The sequence below is a fragment of the Pristiophorus japonicus genome, chromosome 32 (assembly GCF_044704955.1).
Source record: "Pristiophorus japonicus isolate sPriJap1 chromosome 32, sPriJap1.hap1, whole genome shotgun sequence".
Lineage (NCBI taxonomy): Eukaryota > Metazoa > Chordata > Chondrichthyes > Pristiophoridae > Pristiophorus > Pristiophorus japonicus.
Window position 1 is genome coordinate 7,439,879 of NC_092008.1, and position 19,658 is coordinate 7,459,536.

A 19,658-nucleotide genomic window follows, 5' to 3' on the forward strand; every position below is an offset into this window, starting at 1 on the left:
CTGTTTGTGGGGCTTATTGTCTGTAAATTGGCAACTGTGTTTCCTACAATACAACAGTGACGACACTTGAAAAGTGCTGCATTGGCTGGAATGCTAGTTGCGGCGTCCGGTGGTCACCAACTGCGCTGTATAAATGCAAGTCTGTCTTTCATCTGCTCTAGAACGGGTTGAAGATCGAAGTCAAATTCCAAAAAAATCCATTCATACGAAGTTAAAGTGCCTTTAATGGGGATTCGTAACATCGAACCTCTCCCCACAGCATTTCGGATTCACAAGGAGTGACTAGGCAACTTTTCCAGCTTTGCACAAGTTTCACTGGCAGTTCAAAGTCAATGATCGGGGGTAAAGGAGATATCTTTCCAGGATTTCTACATACAACCTCTCGCAGGTTGTTTCCTGTCTCAACCGGGTTCCCTGAGGCTCCAGCTCCGCTAATCACCAACTTCCCCAGTCTGTAAATGCGCACCTGAAAATTCACCTAATGCTGGAGGGGACGGGGTGTCTGTGACCGCTGACCAATTCTCAGCCCCATCACACAGGTTTACACACCGATAAAGGTCAAACCAGGAGCAACGTAGACCCAGACAGCTGCCACACAGGCCAAGGAAGCTTCGACAGACCAAAGGATGACCGACACAGACAGGCCTTATACACAATCAGAATGACCTTGCACAGACATAGACTGTGCCAGGCTCAGACCGCTCCAATACAGTCGCAGACCATTCTTACACAGACGCAGACTGTTCCGACACAGCCTTAGAAATACAGAAACTCAGACAGCTACTACAGAGCGTCAGACAGCTCCAACACATAACCAGACTCTTTTGACACAGACCCAGGGCGCTCCTACACAGATCCGTCAGCTCCTATACTGTCCCATGGAGCTCCAGAACAGACCGTGACACTCCTACACAGACCCAGAAACTATTCAGCAGACAGTAATAGGTCCTACACAGTCGCAGACAGCTCTTGCACAGACGCAGTCAGTTTCAACCATGACATAGCGAGCTGCAACATAGACCCAGACAGCTCCTTTACAGAGCTATTGGTTGCTCGAAATCTCAACGAAAAACGAAAAATGCTGGATATACTCATCGGGTCAGATAGCATCTCTGGAGGGAGAAACAAAGTGAATTTTTCTGATCAATTACGTTTCAGCTTCTCCATAGACCCTGCTCCTTTGCTCCATTGCTCCTATACAAACCTACAGCGAGACGACAGAGACTGTGATATAACATATAGGCACATACAGTTCCTACCCGGACACAAAAAGCTGTCGCATGGACCTGGGACCGACACACAAACCCAGACAAAACCTGCACAGAACCTGGACATCCTACTGAGAATCTGACAGTTGTGACAGGGAACCAGTAATGCCCAACACATGCCTAGGCAGCATGTGAGACCAGGAAATTCAGCATGACCAGATATGAAGCCGGAAGATTTCATGTTTTTCTTGGCTTATTACTGCACCAAGTGACACCACAAGCCGCGGAATGACCTTGGGACTATCCTGCTCTGTGTGACTCTCATTACCACGCCGTGAGATATATTACCATAGAATCATAGTTTCATAGAAATTGACAGCATGGAATGAGGCCATTTTGCCCCATAGTCACCACGCCGGCCGAACAGGAGCTATACAGACTAATCCCACTGTCCAGCTCTTGGTCGGTAGTCCTGTAGATTGCAGCACTTTAAATGCACATGTAAGTATTTTTTAAATGTGGTGCGAATGTCTGCCTCTACCATCCTTTCAGGCAGTGAGTTCCAGACACCCACCACCTTCTGGGTGAAAACATTTCCCCTCATATCTCCACTAAACACGCCCTCTCCCACCCCCCACCAATTACTTTAAATCTATGCCCCCTGGTGGTTGAGCCCTCTGCCAAGGGAAACAGGTCCTTCTGAGGCACTCTTCCAGGCCTCTCATAATTTTATGCACCTCAATCAGGTCTCTCCACAGCCTCCTCTCTGTCAAACAAAACAGACCCAGCATCTTCAATCTTTCCTCATAGCCAAAATTCTCCAGTCCAGGCATCATACTTGTAATTCTCCTCTGCATCCTTTCCAGTACAATCACATATTTCCTGTAATGTGATGACCACAATTGCACACAGTACTTCAGCTACGGCCTAAACAATGTGTTATGCAGTTCAAGCATAACCTCCTTGCTCTTGCATTCCGTGCTTCAATTAATAAAGGCAAGCTTTTCATATGCCTTCTGAAGCACCTTAATTAGGTCTGCTACCTTCAGGGATCTGTGGACCTGTACTCAGAGGTTCCTTCGTTCCTCTACACTTTTCAGTGTCGTACAATTTTAGTTATAATCCCTTGCCTTGTTAGATCTCCCCAAATGCATTACCTCACAATTATCCGGATTGAATTCCATTTGCCATTGTTCTGCCCACTTGGCCAGTACATTGATATCCTCCGGCAGTCCGCAGCTTTCTTCTTCATTATCCACCACACAGTCTATTTTAGTTTCATCTGCAAACTTCTTAATCATACCCCCAACATTCAAGACCAAGTCATTGTAACATACCACAAAAAGCAAGGGACCCAGAACTGAGCCCTGTGGAACCGCACTGGATATATTCTTCCAGTTACAAAAACACCCATCAACCGTAAATCTTTCCTTTCTGACTCCAAGTCAATTTTGGTCCAACGTCACACGTTGCCTTGGATCCCATGGTTACTTTCGTGACCAGTCTGCCATGGAGGACCTTATCGAAAGCTTGGCTAAAATACATATACACTATATAATGCACACCCTCATGGTTACCTCCTTGAAAAACTCAATCAGTTTATTCAGACACGATGTTCCCTTTACAAATCCTTGTTGACTATCCTTGATTAATCCATGTATTTCCAAATGAAGATTTATCCTCTCCCTCGGGATTGTTCCCAATAACAATTCCAGCACTGAGGTTCGGCTGACTTTGCCCATAATTACTCGGTTCTCCCATTCTCCCTTTTCAAGCAAGGGTACAACATTAGCAGTCATCCACTTTTAATGCTGCTAAGCCACTTAATACTTCCTTTCTCGCGATGTCTATTTTGTGTAATATCTCACACTCCTCCTCCCGCATTGCAAAGTCTGCATCGCCCCTCTCTGTTGAGAAAACAGATGCAAAGTATTCAAGATGAATCACACCCACGTCTTCTGCCTCCACACACAGATTTGCTTTATGGTTTGCAAAAGGCCACATTCTTTCTGTACTTATCCTCTTGCTCTTAATGTATTTATAAAACATCTTTGGGGTTCCCTGGTTTTACTTGCCAGCATTATTACATGCTCTGTCTTTCATTTCCTGATACCTTGTTAAATGCACCCATGCACTTATACTCCTCTAGAGTTTCTGCAGTGTTGTGTTCTTGGTACCTCTCATAAAAGCTTCCCTTTTTGTCTTTATCGTACCCTGGATTTTCCTTGACATCCAGGGGACACTGGATTGTTAGTCCCACCCTTTTTCTAAGGGAACATATTTGCTCTACACCCTCAGTATCTTCTTCTTTAAGGCCTCCCAATGCTCTAACACTGATTTACCATCAAGTAGCCGTTTGAATTATAGTTAGGCCAAATCCCACATCGGCTCAGTTAAATTGGCTACCCCAATTGAGAACATTTCTCCGGGTCCACCTTTGTCCTTTTCCATAAATCACTCATTCTTACTCTATTATGATCACTAGCACCAAAATGCTCGCCCATTGATTGCCTTTCCACCTGCACCTCTGCATTCCCCAAAACCAAATACAGAACCGCTAACTTCCTTGTTGGGCCTATTAAATATTGGCTAAATAAATTTAGAAGTGTAGATGAACAAAGGGACCTTGGAGTGCTTGTCCAAATATCTCTTAATGTAGCAGGCCAGGTGGATAAGGTAGTTCAGAAAGTATACGGAAAGCTTGCCTTTATGGGTCAGAGGCATAGAATATAAGAGCAGGGAAGTTATGCTTAAATTGTATAATAAGGTGGTTAGGCCACAGCTAGAATATTGCGTGCAGTTCTGGTCGCCATATTATAGGAAGGACGGCACTGATGAGGTTGCAGAGGAGACTTATGAGGTGATTGCCTGGAATGGAGAATCTTAGCTATGAGGACAGGTTGCATATGTTGTCCTTGGAACAGAAGAGGCTGAAAGGAGACTTCATTGACGTGTATAACATTTTGAGGGACCTAGATAAAGTGGACAGCAAGGACATATTTCCCTTGGTGGAAGCGTCCATTATGAGGGGGCATAGTTGTAAGGTGGTTTGTGGAATGTTCAGGGTGATTTTGAGGGGAGGCTTCTTCAGGCAGTGGGTTGTGGGTATCCGGAACTCACTGCCTGGAAGGGTGGTAGAGGCAGAAACACTCACCACATTTAAAAATTGCTTTGATGGGCACTTGAAGTGCCGTAACCTGCATGGTTGCAGACCGAGATCTGGTAAATGGGATTAGACTGGATAACCTCTTGTTGGCTGGCGCAGGTACGATGGTAAGTAGTGCAGTGAGTCGACTACGGCCAGGGTGATCGCCTGGAGAGATTGGAGAGGAATTTTACCAGATTTATGTTTCCCCAATTGGCCTGCATTTTAAATGTGTTTTTGCCTTTCAAAGGAGATCTCATGACTCCGGTTGGTGTGGAATATAAATTTGGCGATGCGTGGGAATCGCAGTTGCGTGGGGCAGACAGGTTCGGCTGGATGCTCTTTACCGTCCGGCATTGTTCATTGTTCATCGGTTTATATGTAACCTTCCGGGTTGCTGATCGAGGCCCGAGGACACAAAAACCATGCCAAAAATTGCTGGTCACTGGAATGTGGGAAGGGAGGACCTTGAGACAATCACTATCACTAGGGGGGTAATGCTGGACAGGCTAATGGGACTCAAGGTAGACAAGGCCCCTGGTCCTGATGAAATGCATCCCAGGGTATTAAAAGAGATGGCGGAAGTTATAGCAGAAGCATTCGTTATAATCTACCAAAATTCTCTGGACTCTGGGGAGGTACCAGCGTATTGGAAAGCAGCTGATGTCACGCCTCTGTTTAAAAAAGGGGGCAGACAAAAGGCAGGTAACTATAGGCGGGTTAGTTTAACATCTGTCGTGGGGAAAATGCTTGAAGCTATCATTAAGGAAGAAATAGCGGGACATCTAGATTGGAAAAGTGCAATCAAGCAGACGCAACATGGATTCATGAAGGGGAAATCATGTTTAGCAAATTTACTGGAATTCTTTGAGGAGATAACGAGCATGGTGGATAGAGGTGTACCGATGGATGTGGTGTATTTATATTTCCAAAAGGCATTCGATAAGGTGCCACACAAAAGGTTACTGCAGAAATAAAGGTATGCGGAGTCAGAGGAAATGTATTAGCATGGAGAGAGAATTGGCTGGCTAACAGAAAGCAGAGAGTCGGGATAAATGGGTCCTTTTCGGGTTGGAAATCGGTGGTTAGTGTTGTGCCACATGGATCGGTGCTGGGACCATAACTGTTTACAATATACATAGATGACCTGGAAGAGGGGACAGAGTGTAGTGCAACAAAATTTGCAGATGACACAAAGATTAGTGGGAAAGCAGGTGCAGCAGGTAATCAGGAAGGCGAATGGAATGTTGGCCTTCATTGCGAGAGGGATGGAGTACAAATGTAGGGAGGTCCTGCTGCAACTGTATAGGGTATTGGTGAGGCCGCACCCGGAGTACTGGGTGCAGTTTTGGTCACCTTACTCAAGGAAGGATATATTAGCTTTGGACGGGGTACAGAGACGATTCACTAGGCTGATTCCGGAGATGAAGGGGTTACCTTATGATGATAGATTGAGTAGACTGGGTCTTTACTCGTTGGAGTTCAGAAGGATGAGTGGTGATCTTTTGGAAACATTTAAAATAATGAAAGGAATAGACAAGATAGAGGCAGAGAGGTTGTTTCCACTGGTTGGGGAGACTAGAACTAGGGGGCACAGCCTCAAAATACGGGGGAGCCAATTTAAAAGCGAGTTGAGAAGGAATTTCTTCTCCCATAGGGTTGTGAATCTGTGGAATTCTCTGCTCAAGGAAGCAGTTGAGGTTAGCTCATTGAATGTACTCAAATCAGAGATAGATAGATTTTTAACCAATAAGGGAATTAAGGGTTATGGGGAGCGGGCGGGTAAGTGGAGCTGAGTTCCGGCCAGGTCAGCCATGATCTTGTTGAAAGGCGGAGCAAGCTCAAGGGGCTAGATGGCCTACTCCTGTTCCGAATTCTTATGTTCTTATATATGCGGCTCTTTGTTGGACAGCGTGGACACGGTGGGCCGAAATGGCCTCCTTCTGCGTTGTAAATTTATATAATTCTACACAAGTGCACCTCAATGCAAATCTGCTAACTCAGCGCAGGCCAGCGATGAAGCCTGTTCCTTTCCTGTTTTGTATTGTCTCAGTAGCGCAACCCGTGAGGTGATCTAACATACCACAGGCCGGGAATGAAGCCTGGGCCCAACATGCTCTGTGTGGCTCAGCACCCTGCCGGGTGAGATCAGCTAATGCAGCACAAACCAATGTTGTATCCTGAGCCCTTCCTACTCTCTGTGTGGCCCGGAAACACACTGGATGAGATCATCAATCTCAGCACAGGGCGGAGATGAATCCTCGGACTTTCCTGTTCTGTATGGTCCAGTACATCACCAGTTGAGATCAGATAAGTCAGAACAGACCGGGGATGGTTCGTGGGCCCATCCTGCTCTCTGTGGTGCTCAGTCCCTTAACTTGCGAGATGAACTAACATTGCACGGGCCAGAGCTGGACTCTGGGCCTTTCAAGCCCTAAATGCCTCAATAACACACAGAGGAGTGCCAGCCAGGAGGGATATTGGATTTTGAAGGAGCTGTGAAAGAAGCCTTGCTACAGTGCATCTTATAGAGGGTACACACTGCAGCCATAGTGCGATGGTGGAGAAAGGACTGAATGTTTACAGTAATGGATGGAGTTCCAATCAATCGGGCTGCTGTTTTCTTGATGGTACCGAGTTTCTTGAGTTTTGATTGAGCAGCTCTCATCCAGGGAAGGGGAGAGTATTCCATCGCACTCCTGGCTTGTGCACTGTACGTGATGTAAATGCTTTGGGGAGAGAGAATGTGAGCCACTCGCCAAAGAATACCCAGCCTCTGGCCTGCGCTTGTAGCCCCATTGTTTCTGTGGCTGAAACAGGTAAGTCTCTGGTCAATGGGCACCTCTAGGCTGTTGATATTGGGGCTTCTGCGGTGGTAATTCCGTTGAATGTCAAGGGGCGGTGGTTAGACTTTATTTTGTCGAGTATGTTCATTTGTTGGAACTTGTGTGGCACAAAAGAGATCCCACTTATCAACCCAAGCTTGAATTTTGTCCAGGTTTTGCTGCATGTGGGCACGGGCTGCCTCATTATCTGAAGAGTTGTGAACACTGTGCAATCATCAGTGAACATCCTCACTTCTGACCTTACGATGGAGGGAAGGTCATTCGTGAAGCAACTGAAGGTGGATGGGCCTGGGACACTGCACTGTTGAATTTATGCAACGAGGTCGTGGGGCTGAAAGGATTGGCCTCCAACAACGATAACCATCTTCCATTGCGCTTGCAATGACTGTCGCCAATGGTGATTTTTTTCTCCTTCATTCCCATTGATATGGTTCCTTGATGCCACACACTCGGTCAAATGCTGCCTTAATGTCATGGGCTGTCACTGTCAGCTCACCTCCGGAATTTAGGTCTGTTATCCATGTTTGGACCAAGGCTGTAATGAGGTCTGGATCCGAGTGCTCGTCATACAATTTCACCTGAAGCTCGGGGTCAGTGCAGTTGATTGGGACTTCGGCGCCGTCTCTCCCTTTACAACCCATAGGTGGCGACAAAACAGCGGGGAATATGAGTTTCTCGGTTACAATGCCGGATTTCTGCAGTTTTAGGTATTTAATGCTTCTGTCTTTCGTCCAAGTCTGGAAAAGATCGATTTACAATGAAGTTATTTATCCATCAGTGAGGTTTTGGGTTGAAACAGTGAGACATCAAGGATGGGAAGTATTCCTATCGTCTGTAACCAGCTTTTATTTCTCCATCTCCTTCTGAACTTTTCTCTGGTTTGGCTCTGTCGGTATCGGATGGATATTTGACTTGATGCATTTTATTTAAAGTGCTGACTTTTGCGCAACTCGGAGTAGTCAGACACGCTCTGTCTGTCTGTTCTTGCTTGTGACCATTAACGGGAACAGGCCAAGAATCAATGGTTTATCATCAACTCGAAAGATTATAAATCAAAAAAATATGTGTTGCTCAGCCCCAGTGCCAAATAATTTACCCACGACATTGTGTGTGAATTATTTGTTGTAATGTATGGATATTGAAGGTTAAATATTAATTAGCAGTGAGGCAGCTCCACAAGGTCTCCACCTTTGGTATTCTCGTCACCTGCATGAAGGCAATCACCTTAAAGTGAACAACATTTTCAGGTTCGAAGGCACTTCGGGGGTCAATGCCCCAGGAACGGAGTCAAATAACAGCCTGGTCATACCTGCGGATTTCAGACGTGAAATACTTCCCGTGAAAGTGTCTCCTGGAGGCGAACTGACCGAGCTGAGAAACCGGCTGCAGGTCTTGAATTATTGGTGCCCTACAGGGCACCACAGGGGACAGCAGCCAATCTGCTGGGAGCAAATGCATCAAACAAGCTCCTTGGTTGTGAATTGCCAGAGGAGATGTCTTAGAATCACATAATTTTATAGTACAGATATGCAGCCAAGATAGTTCGATGATTGAACTGACGTCAAGGCTTTGAATGAAACAGGGTTCAAGGGTGGCGACGCCATAGGAACAGAGGAAGAGGAGTGGGTTTATATCTCGTCTATCGTAGACAGCCATTCTATTATACTCCAGCTGATCTGTATCTTAACTCCATTTAATCGCCTTTAATCCATATCCCAACGCCCTTACTGGTGGGCCAGTGCTGGAAGCCATTGACTCTGTGCACTTCCTCCATATAATGGCCCACTTTGAAAAATGGAGCTGCGATAGAACTACATCCTGTTGTCTCCCGGCACACGCTCTGGGTTGTGGGCGGGCACATGCTGCATTTTCTGTCTTAATGTCTTGCACAGCAAGGCGCTGTGTGACTGACGATGACTATGATAGCGGTCAGGATGATGATGTGGAATTGGGAGAAAGTCCTTACTGATCGCAGATGATGGCAATTATGTTGTTGTTTTGCTTTACTTAAAATTGGGAACAGCAGGGTTCGTCCTGGATCTTATCCCAGGAGATCTCGTGTTTCAAACTCACTGAGCGAGAATCAAACAATGTGTTCCAACGGGCGCTAATCTACCGAGTTCCACCTGTCAATGGCGAGAGGTTGACTTGATAATGGGTTCTATTCGTACACAAGGAGGTGCAGAAGGATATCTAAGAGGTTTGAGCTGGAGGTGAACAATGTGGCGGCAGGTAACAGTTGGGTTGGAGCTGGTGCAACTGGGAGTGGTGGGAAAATGGTAGTTGGAGGTGAAGCGGCTGCAAGTGGAGAATAGTTTTGAAGTTGAGTTGGAGCTGCTGGGGCGGTGGGTATGTGGTAGGTGGACTACTTCTGGCATTAGGTGGAGAATAGTTTGTCGCTGGAGTTGGTGCTGGAGATTGTGGAAGAGGTGTGCAGGGTGGGAATTAACAGGTGCCACACTTTACGGTGGAGAAAGTGCAAGTTGGGAATGGGGGATACGGGGATTCGCAGAATAAGGTGGAGGACATCCTTAATAAATAATGGAATAATGCAGAGAATGCCAGATGCTCCAAACTTCTGGATATTTCCATTCAGCCGCGCTAGTCCCGTAGTCCTGCAAGTTTATTTTCCTCAAGTGCCTAAACAACTTCATTTAGAAATCATTGATCATCTCCGCTTCTACCACCCTCATCGGCAATGAATCCCAGGTCATTGCCACTCGCTGCATAAAAGAGTTCTTCATCACTTCCCCTCTGTATCTCCAGCATGAATCTGCATCCCCTAGTAACATCAGCGAATCGGAACATCTGTCTCTGTCTACCTTATTCGATCCCGTCATAATCTAGCACACCTCTATCCATTCTCCCCTCAAAGTCATTTACTCCAAGGAGAAGAACCCCAGCATCTCCAACCTAATCCTATAGCTAAAATCCCTCATACCTAGAACCGTTCTGGTAAATCTCCTCTGCAATATTTCAAACAAATTCACGTCATTACTAATGTGTGGTGACCAGAACTGAATGCAATACTCCAGTTGTAGCCCAACCAGAGCTTTATAAATTTTCAACATAACTTCCTTACGTTTGTACAAAATACCTCTCTTTCGGAAGCCCAGGATCTCATGTGCTTCCCTAATTACTCAATATATCCTTCAACCATCAAAGATTGATCCAATGAACACACTGGTGTCTCTGTAGCTGTAAACTATTTACAACTGTGCCACAATGTATCACCTCACACTTCTATGTATTATCTTCCAAATGCGACTTGTCTGCGCATTCTGTGAGCCGAGCTATTTCCTGCAGCAGTCGATTGGTTTCATCTTCACTGTTTGCCACACCTCCAAGTCTGGTATCATCGGTACATTTTGTAATTTTAGTCTATTGTAATATCTAAATAATTTATCTAAAACAAAAAACATAGTGGTCCTAGCACTGGCCCCGGGAAACACCACGGTTTACCATCCTAGAGTCTGTAAAGCAACAATTGACCATGACTCGCTGTGTTTTTGTGCTTAAGCCAATTTATTTTGCAAGCTAACACTGGCCCTCCTATTACATCAGCTTCAATGTTGTCAACCTGTCTTTGTCCATATTTTCTTAATTTCCATATAGACAAATTCCACTGCGGTCCCTCATCCACCTTCCATGGTTCTTTATCAAAAAATGCAATTAGATTAGGCAAACACGATCTTCATTGTAAAATCAGTGCTTGTCCTCCTTGAATGGTATCAGTCTCTCCAAGTGCCTGTTAATTTTTTACTTGATTATGATTTCTAAAATCTTATGCACCACTGATGTTACACCGACCGCCCCGTTGTTGCTCGGATTGTCCAGACACCCTTGTCACATTTGCCAATTTCCAATAATGTGACACCTCCCCTGCATCTAGGGAAGGTTGAAAGATCATGGCAAGCCCTTCCGCTATCTCCACTACACTTCTCTTAACAAGCTGGGATGCCCGACATCCGGACCAGACGATTTATCCACTCTCAGTATATCCAGCCTTACCAGTACACCGACCTGTCAATTAGCTCAACCATCTCCGCTTCTACCGATATTTTGTAAGCATCCTCCTCCTTAGCAAACACTGACATAAAGTACTCAATAATATTGTCGCCATCACATGTGCCTTTCAGCAAATATCACCTTCTTTATCCATAATCGGCCACAACCCGCCTCTAACTATCCTCTCACTATTTAAATGTCGGAAGAAGATTTTTGGCTTCCCTTTTATGTTAACTGCCATTCTATTCTCATATTATCTGTTTGACAGTTTTATTTGCCTCTTCACTTTCCCCCAATCGACTTCTTGTATTTGACCCGGTTCTCACTTGACGAATTCTCCTGACTTGCATCATACACTCGCTTTTTTTGTATAATCATATTACCGAGTCATCCAAGGAGCCCTGCTTTTGGTTCCATTTCCTTTGCCTCTTGTTGGAATGTCCCTAGCCTGTACCAGAAACGTATCTTCGTGATGTTCTGCAACATATTTTCCTGCAATCTTTGGTTCCACTTTATCCCGATAGATCCCCTCTCATCACACTGAAGTTTGCAGTGATATAAATCAGAATTTCTACTTTAGATTGTACCATACTCTTCTCTGGTATTAATTTAAAGCTTATGATACGATGATCACTATTACTCAAATTTTCACCCATTTATTTCCTCCAATCTGTTACATTCCTTTCTGAGATGCTTATGGGAGTTGGAGAGAACTGCAACCATGAAAAACATCTCTTGTAATACTGGAACCTTGGTACTCCCCGTCCTCCGGATCTGGGCTAACTCACTCATGGATCTGTATTTCCAGTGCGATCACTAACCCGCATTGTTAGGCCACCATGTTACGTCGAACGTGCATCAATATATTCGCCCAGAATCTCCATATTGCCGAATCTGCTCTAAATGCGTCTATTTGACTAGAGTTGGGCGGTCCAGTCACCAAATCAGACATTAAAAGTCTTTATTAGTCCTAGTGTTGACACGGTCGCCAATTATGTTGGATCTATGGGATAGCCAACTATACTCACACTTAACTCAAACGTGAGGACTGAGATGTCTGATTAATACACTTTCGTTCTCAAATAATTGATACAACATTTACCTGCCGTATCCATGAGAGTGGTACCGAAATGTATTCACATGCAAGGGACTCATCTGATGTTGAATAAATGTAAGTCAGATAGAGACAGTTTCTTACACGATAAGTGAATAAGGGGTTATGGGGAGCGGGCATGGGTAGTGGAGCTGAGTCCATGATCAATGCAGCCATGATCATATTGAATGGTGGAGCAGGCTCGAGGTGCTGTATGGCCTGCTCCTGCTTCTATTTCTTTTGCTCTTATGTTGTTATGTTCTTATGTAAGCTTGTGTTCTTAACTGCTCATGCTCGTCTAAGTTGCCAATGGAAAATCGTGCTTGACTAACTTGACTAAGTTCTTTTAGGAACTTTCAAAAGACATTTGATGAAGTGCCACATAGTATATTTTCTGGCAAAATTGAAGCCTATTGTATTTAAGGGACAGTGGCTGCATAGATACGAAATTGGCTGAGACGGAAAGCAGAGTGTTGTAGGGAACGGTTAATATTCAGACTGGAGAGATGTATCCGGTAGTGTCCGACAGGTGGTGGTGTTGGGACGACTTCTCCTTTATGATATATATTAATGTCCTGGACTTGAGTACACAGGGCATAAAGTCAAAGTTTGCAAATGTCACAAATTTACGAATGTAGCAAATAGAGAGGAAAGTATTTGACTTCAGGGCGATATAGGCAGGCCAGTGAAATGGGCGGAAGCTTTGCTGTTGAAATTTAATGCATATAATTGTGTACTGAAGCATATTAGTGGTCAAAATCAGCAGGAGCAAAGTACACTAAATGGTGCAATTTCAAAGGAGCTGGAAAAAGATGGAGACGTGTTACTTCACAGGTGCAAAAGCTTTGTGAAATTGAACCATGAATGGTTTTGCTGGACTAGATAGAGGGAAATTGTTTCCATTGGATAGAGGGTCAGAAACCAGAGCAGACGGATTTAAGATAACTGACAAGAAATCTAGTGCGGAAATGTGAAGTTTTTTAACAACACGAATTATTATCGTGAATGACGTGACTGGAAGGCTGGAGGAACCCGATGTAGCACTAACTATGTGGGAAAAGCAACTGACTGGGATTAATTGTATAGCTCTTTCATTGAGCTGGTGAATGCGTGATGGGGCGAATTATATGTTATGTGCTATGTTAGTCTATGAAATGTTTCAGCGGGTATCCTTAGCTTATCGTTTTGACTGTTCATGTCATCTAGATCGAAAGCCCTGAAATGATCCGGTGAGCTGTATATTTTACTAGGTTAATTATGTCCTCGTAATATGATACTATAATGTCAACCAGTGCAAAATACGTCTATATAATATGTGATTGCATTAAACCACGACGTCCCCACATCAAGCCATGTTTCCTTAAACAAATCTGCCGCGATACCATCTATCTTGAATTTACTTTGCTTTCTGCATGAGAAACCATGGATACCCACTATGGACTTCTTCTTCTTCACATCTTTTGCTACATCATGTAGATCGGGTCGTTGAGAACATGAACTAGAATTCAGTTGTACTGCTGGAACGTCGACTCATCTTTTAATGATTTTAACAATGAAGCAAGACGGACATTTTACCACATTCTTCAACTGCTCTCTGAACTTATTCTGTGTCATAGCATAAATACAAGTGTTTGTGCAGCAACTCAGGAGCTGGAGCATGAATCCTATTTCTTTTATGTAGTAAGATACATGTATAATATCATAACCTAAACGCAAAATCCGGTTCCAAATAGAAAAGAACATAAACACAGTCCATAACATTATGAAATTCCACGAGATAACGAGCAGTAAAATGATGGATTTCCTTCGTCTCTCCATCTCTATGTCACTGGGAATCCCCTCACTGCTGTGATCCCGGAGTCTCCTGCGAGCTCTGCTGGCCACTAAAATGTGTCTGATAGTTAAAGCATTGAGTAGCAGGATCAGAACAAATGGGATGCACGGGGTTAGAATATAATGAAGAAGCTCGAGTGTTGCCCACAAATCTGAAACCATGACAAGAGCACTTACGTAACAGAACCAGGGGGTATTGCTCAACGTGTACCAAGGTACATACATAAAGTACCAGAAAATGCTCTTTAAAAAACTTAGCAAAGTCACTGTTACAAGAACCACAGCCGCGGTTTTCTCAGTGCAATATTTAGTTTTCAGCTTCTGGCAACAATTTGCCATGAATCGATCAAATGTGAAAGTGACGGTGAACCAGACAGAACAGTCTGTGGCTGCATAAAGCAGGACGGCGTGGATATTACACAGGGGGATTCGCTGCACAAAATACAGACGATGAGCAATTGGAATCTGCCTCAATATCAGGTCGGTGATAACGACCAGTAGATCTGCCGCTGCCATGGCCACCAAGTAGCGTGTGACGCATTTGGAGAGACCGCACATTCCACGAGACAGGATCACCATCGTCACTAAATTAGCTGTGAGGAATGGAAATTAACAGGAAATTAACACAGCAGGATGAAAGTGAATTCATCGGGTTGATCGGGTTGGGGTAAAATTTCTACATTTGTTAGAGTGATGGAATTTAATAATGTTCCTGAGAAAGGACTTTCAGATGGAGACAGGGTGTACAATGCAAATTGTGCACCTCACTAATCTGCAATGAATGGGAGACTGAACCCGGGAATGGGATTTAATTTTGCAAGAGTAATGTGCCATCTAGTCAGAGGATTAATATTGAAGTGGTATTAGCCCTCATCTCCAGGTTTGTTGATTCATTGCCTGCTGCTGCAGGAACCCTGGAACCATCGACCTTCTGGGATTGTATTCCCAGTCTGCACCCAATCAGGAGGTAGTTTGGGAAATTTGGGAATGAATCAGTGACCGGGCGAGCATTAGTCAGGGACAGGGGGAGAGTGAGTCAGTGACCAGGTAGGGTGAGTCAGTGACCGGGGTGAGTGAGTCAGTGACCAGGGGAGAGTAATTCAGTGACCGGGGAGAGTGAGTCAGTAACCATGGGAGAGTGAATCAGTAACCAAGGAAAGTGAGTCAGTAACCAGGGGAGAGTGAGTCAGTAACCAGGGAAAGTGAGTCAATAACCAGGGGAAAGTGAGTCAGTGACCTGGGGAGTGTGAGTCAGTGACTGGGGGAGAGTGAGTCAGTGACCGGGGGAGAGTGAGTCAGTGACTGGGGGAGAGTGAGTCAGTAACCAGGGGAGAGTGAGTCAGTGACCGGGGGAGAGTGAATCAGTAACCAGGGAAAATACATCAGTAACCAGGGAAAATACATCAGTAACCAGTGGAGAGTGAGTCAGTGACCTGGGGAGAGTGAGTCAGTCACCAGGGAGAGTGAGTCAGTGACCGGGGAGAATGAGTCAGTGACTGGGGGAGAGTGAGTCAGTGACCGGGGGAGAGTGAGTCAGTTACCAGGGGAGAGTGAGTCAGTTACCGGGGAGATTGAGTCAGTAACCAGGGGAGAGTGAGTCATTCACCCTTGAGGTAGACCCTGGAAGAGCATGAACAAAATACGGGAGCAAAGCGAGTTTGTATATTGTGTGAAAATTGGGCTGTGATTCCCTCTGACTCGAATGCTTAGGGTATTCCTACGCGGTATCAGGGCACAAAAAGGAGCTGTTCTTTGAGGTTAGGAAGGGAAAAATATTTAACATATTAATCTGGTGTGAAAGCAACTGATAAATCAGAACAATGCTTCTACATGCATTTAAATCTAACATTTGACATCCCGTGAAAATAACACGTTATTAAATAACATTTTAGACGACATTGAACTCACCGATCCTCCAAATGGTTTCAAATAATCTAGACAATAAATGTTCTTATACGACGACGAACCCTGTTTTGAGGATGGCACGCACCTGGCGTTTCCTTCTCTCCACAGATGCTCGGTCTGTTAAAATCTATCTGTCCTGGTGTAAAATGGGCAAAGTGGAACAAATCCAGTTTTATACATCCCACATTAATGTGAAGGCAATTGGTGATGGTGTATAACCGGCGGCTAATTCTAATTGTCCGATTTACAAAATCGCGCAAAGATCAAACTGTCCACTGCTGTGTGATTATACATTTTTTCTGATTGTGTTTAATATAACAAAGATTAAATTAACCACCGTGTGGTGTGTTAAAATCTCTGCATCCAATCAGATGATTTGTTTACCCGGAGTTCTATATCGGTGGTTGAGATTTAATTAAATATCTGAACCCAACTACATCAGGGCTAAACCAGAGTTCTGTATCTGTGGTTGAGATTTGATGGGACTCCAATTGATGCGTTGCATTTGCATCAATAAAGTGAACTCACCGCTCATTGTTCTCCAGTGACAATCAACAAGAATCAGTTGCACGGAAGCAGAGCAAGAGATGGGGCAGAGTCAGATGAGGTCTCATTGAGAAATTCTCCTGAACTGTGCTTGATGGACACGCGGTGGGAGATTCCTTGTTCACAGATACGATCGGAAATCAATCCATTGATCTATAACTGGAGACACATTCAATCACGAATGAATTTGTAATCCCATCCTAACCTCCCAGAACACTGACTTATGCTGGGAAAGAGATTGTACAAAGGGGGACATCAGACTGGTCCTGGATCAAGATGGACATTGTTGAACATTCACGGTGTGTTTCTGAGCTTTCTGCCACGACTGGTTTCCCTCACTTGGTATAATTCACTCTTCCCAGTGCACGGTGATAGATTCTGGAAACCCATGGACACATCTGTCCAATCGAATAGAATGCGCTCTACAGACGCAGACTATAAGAGATTCATCCAGTGAGATTGCTTGTGTTGGAAATTAACAAAAGATTCCGATCTCTATCTGACCCTATCACATTGAGAAAAGATATTGTCTATTCACTGCACTCAGACCAACTCACATTGGGGAATCACAGAGCATTATCAGCCCCACAGCCAGAGAGAATATGTGGGTTCAATTAGTTTCTGGATGTTGTGACCTCAACAGATGTACTGGAGGGTTGCTAATATAACACCACTTTATAAAAACGGAGGGAGAGAGAAAATGGGCAATTATAGACCAGTTAGCCTGACGTCATTAGTGGGGGAAATGTTGGAATCAATCATTAAGGATGAAATAGCAGCTAATTTGGAAAGCAGTGACAGGATCGGACCAAGTCACCATGGATTTATGAAAGGGAAATCATGCTTGACGAAACTTCTGGAATTTTCTGAGAATGTAACTAGTAGAGTGGATAAGGGAGAACTAGTGGATGTGGTGTATTTGGACTTTCAACAGGCTTTTGACAAGGTCCCGCACAAGAGATTGGTGTGCAAAATCAAAGCGCATGGTATTGGGGGTAATGTACTGATGTGGATAGAGAACTGGTTGGCAGACAGGAAGCAGAGAGTCGGGATAAATGCGTCCTTTTCAGAATGGCAGGCAGTGACTAGTGGAGTGCCGCAGGGCTCAGTGCTGGGACCCCAGCTCTTTACAATATACATTAACGATTTAGATGAAGGAATTGAGTGTAATATCTCCAAGTTTGCAGATGACACTAAACTGGGTGGCAGGGTGAGCTGTGAGGAGGATGCTAGGAGGCTGCAGGGTGACTTGTACTGGTTAGGTGTGTGGGCAAATGCATGGCAGATGCAGTATAATGTGGATAACTGTGAGGCTTTACATTTTGGGGGCAAAAACAGGAAGGCAGAATATTATCTGAATGGCAGCAGATTAGGAAAAGGGGAGGTTCAACGAGACCTGGGTGTCATGGTTCATCAGTCACTGAAAGTTGGCATGCAGGTACAGCAGGCGGTGAAGAAGGCAAATTATATGGTGGGCTTCATAGCTAGAGGATTTGAGTAAAGGAGCAGGGAGTTCTTACTGCCTTTGTACAGGGCCTTGGTGAGGCCTCACCTAAATATTGTGTTCAATTTTGCTCTCCTAATCTCAGGGAGTGCAGCGAAGTTTCAACAGACTGATTCCAGGGAGGACTCGACTGTCATATGAGGAGAGACAGGATCAACTGAGCCATTATTCACTCGAGTTTACAAGGATGAGAGGGTTCTCATAGAAACGTAGAGATTCTGATGGGAGTGGACAGGTTAGATGCGGGAAGAATGTTCCCGATGTTGGGGAAGTCCAGAACCAGGGCACATAGTTTTAGGATAAGGGTAGACCATTTAGGTCTAAGATAAGGAGAAACTTCTTCACTCAGAGAGTTGTTAACCTATGGAATTCCGTGCTGCAGAGAGTTGTTGTTGCCAGTTCATTGGATATATTCAACAGGGAGTTAGATATGGCCCTTACGGCTCAGGGGATCAAGGGGTATGGAGAGAAAGCAGGAAAGGGGTACTGAGGGAATGATCAGCCATGAACTTATTGAATGGTGGTGCAGGCTCCAAGGGCCGAATAGCCTACTCCTGCACATATTTTCTCTGTTTCTATGTTTCACAGTTAAACATGATCAACAGCATGTGTCGGCAGACATAGTTACTTACCAGGGACTCCGACAACAGCGAGAATGGGGTAGTATATCTTTTCTATCTCAAAAACGAATGCTAGTATCGTAAACTCGCTGATTCTGAAATACATTCTTCTCCTCTCATTAGAGCCGCTGATCCCTGTGAGTGCCAGAGTTGATGTTCTCTGCGAGACTGTGGTACAACAGATTGAGGTGTTTGCCGTATTAATAGAAGAGATAACATCTCCAGTGATACAATTATGGTCCATGGAGAGGCGCATTAATAACAGTCACCGAACAAACACATTTAATTAATCTATGGGGTCTGATATCAAATAGAGTCAATGAACAAACACATTCAGTTAACCCCTTTTGAACCAACACTCCTCGCACCACGAAATACACTTATGGATGTACACGAGAATGTCCCATTGTTGAAAAGTTCTGTAATAATGAGCAAGGACAAAAAAAGGTAAATCAACAGTCTGAGCACATTGATTGTCGATTTGATTTCTTCAAGCTTGCCAACTCAGTCGGCTCTCTTTTTGCGGTCACATACAAAGCCATCTCCAACAGCTTCATGCATCGCTCACCATGCACACCCACTATTCACCCCTATTCCATTCCAACCCCACTTCTAGCTGCATCTACGCACGTGGACAAATCTCCCCATAATTCACTTATGACCCTTGAGAACTCCTGACTGAATCAAATGTCCATTTTCCAAGGTAGTTCTGCGGCAGGCGATCAGCTGTACCACTCATGCACTGAGAGTTTTGATGTCCTTGTCCCGGGTAAAACACTTACCCTCTCCTACACTGGTCATTTTCTCAGGAATAGGTCCCATTGTAGCTCCCATAGGTCCAAGGCAATGATTTGATCGTATCTGGCTCACAACTGGTTTACTCATTTAATGTTGAAGCAGGCTTTTCACATACAGCCTTGTCAGATCCTGCATCTTTCACCCTAAGCAGA

General features: G+C 44.6%; 1 protein-coding gene across 1 annotated transcript; it reads right to left on the reverse strand.

Moving 5' to 3' along the window:
* Window positions 1-13,830: 13,830 nt before the first annotated feature.
* Window positions 13,831-14,712, reverse strand: LOC139240551 (probable G-protein coupled receptor 139). Its single transcript, XM_070869096.1, has one exon. The coding sequence runs from the start codon at window positions 14,710-14,712 to the stop codon at window positions 13,831-13,833; it is 882 nt and encodes a 293-aa protein (XP_070725197.1).
* Window positions 14,713-19,658: the final 4,946 nt, after the last annotated feature.

Excerpts from the sequence above, each read along its gene's own strand:
- LOC139240551 (XM_070869096.1), bottom strand. The coding sequence starts at position 14,712 with ATGGTGATCCTGTCTCGTGGAATGTGCGGTCTCTCCAAATGCGTCACA.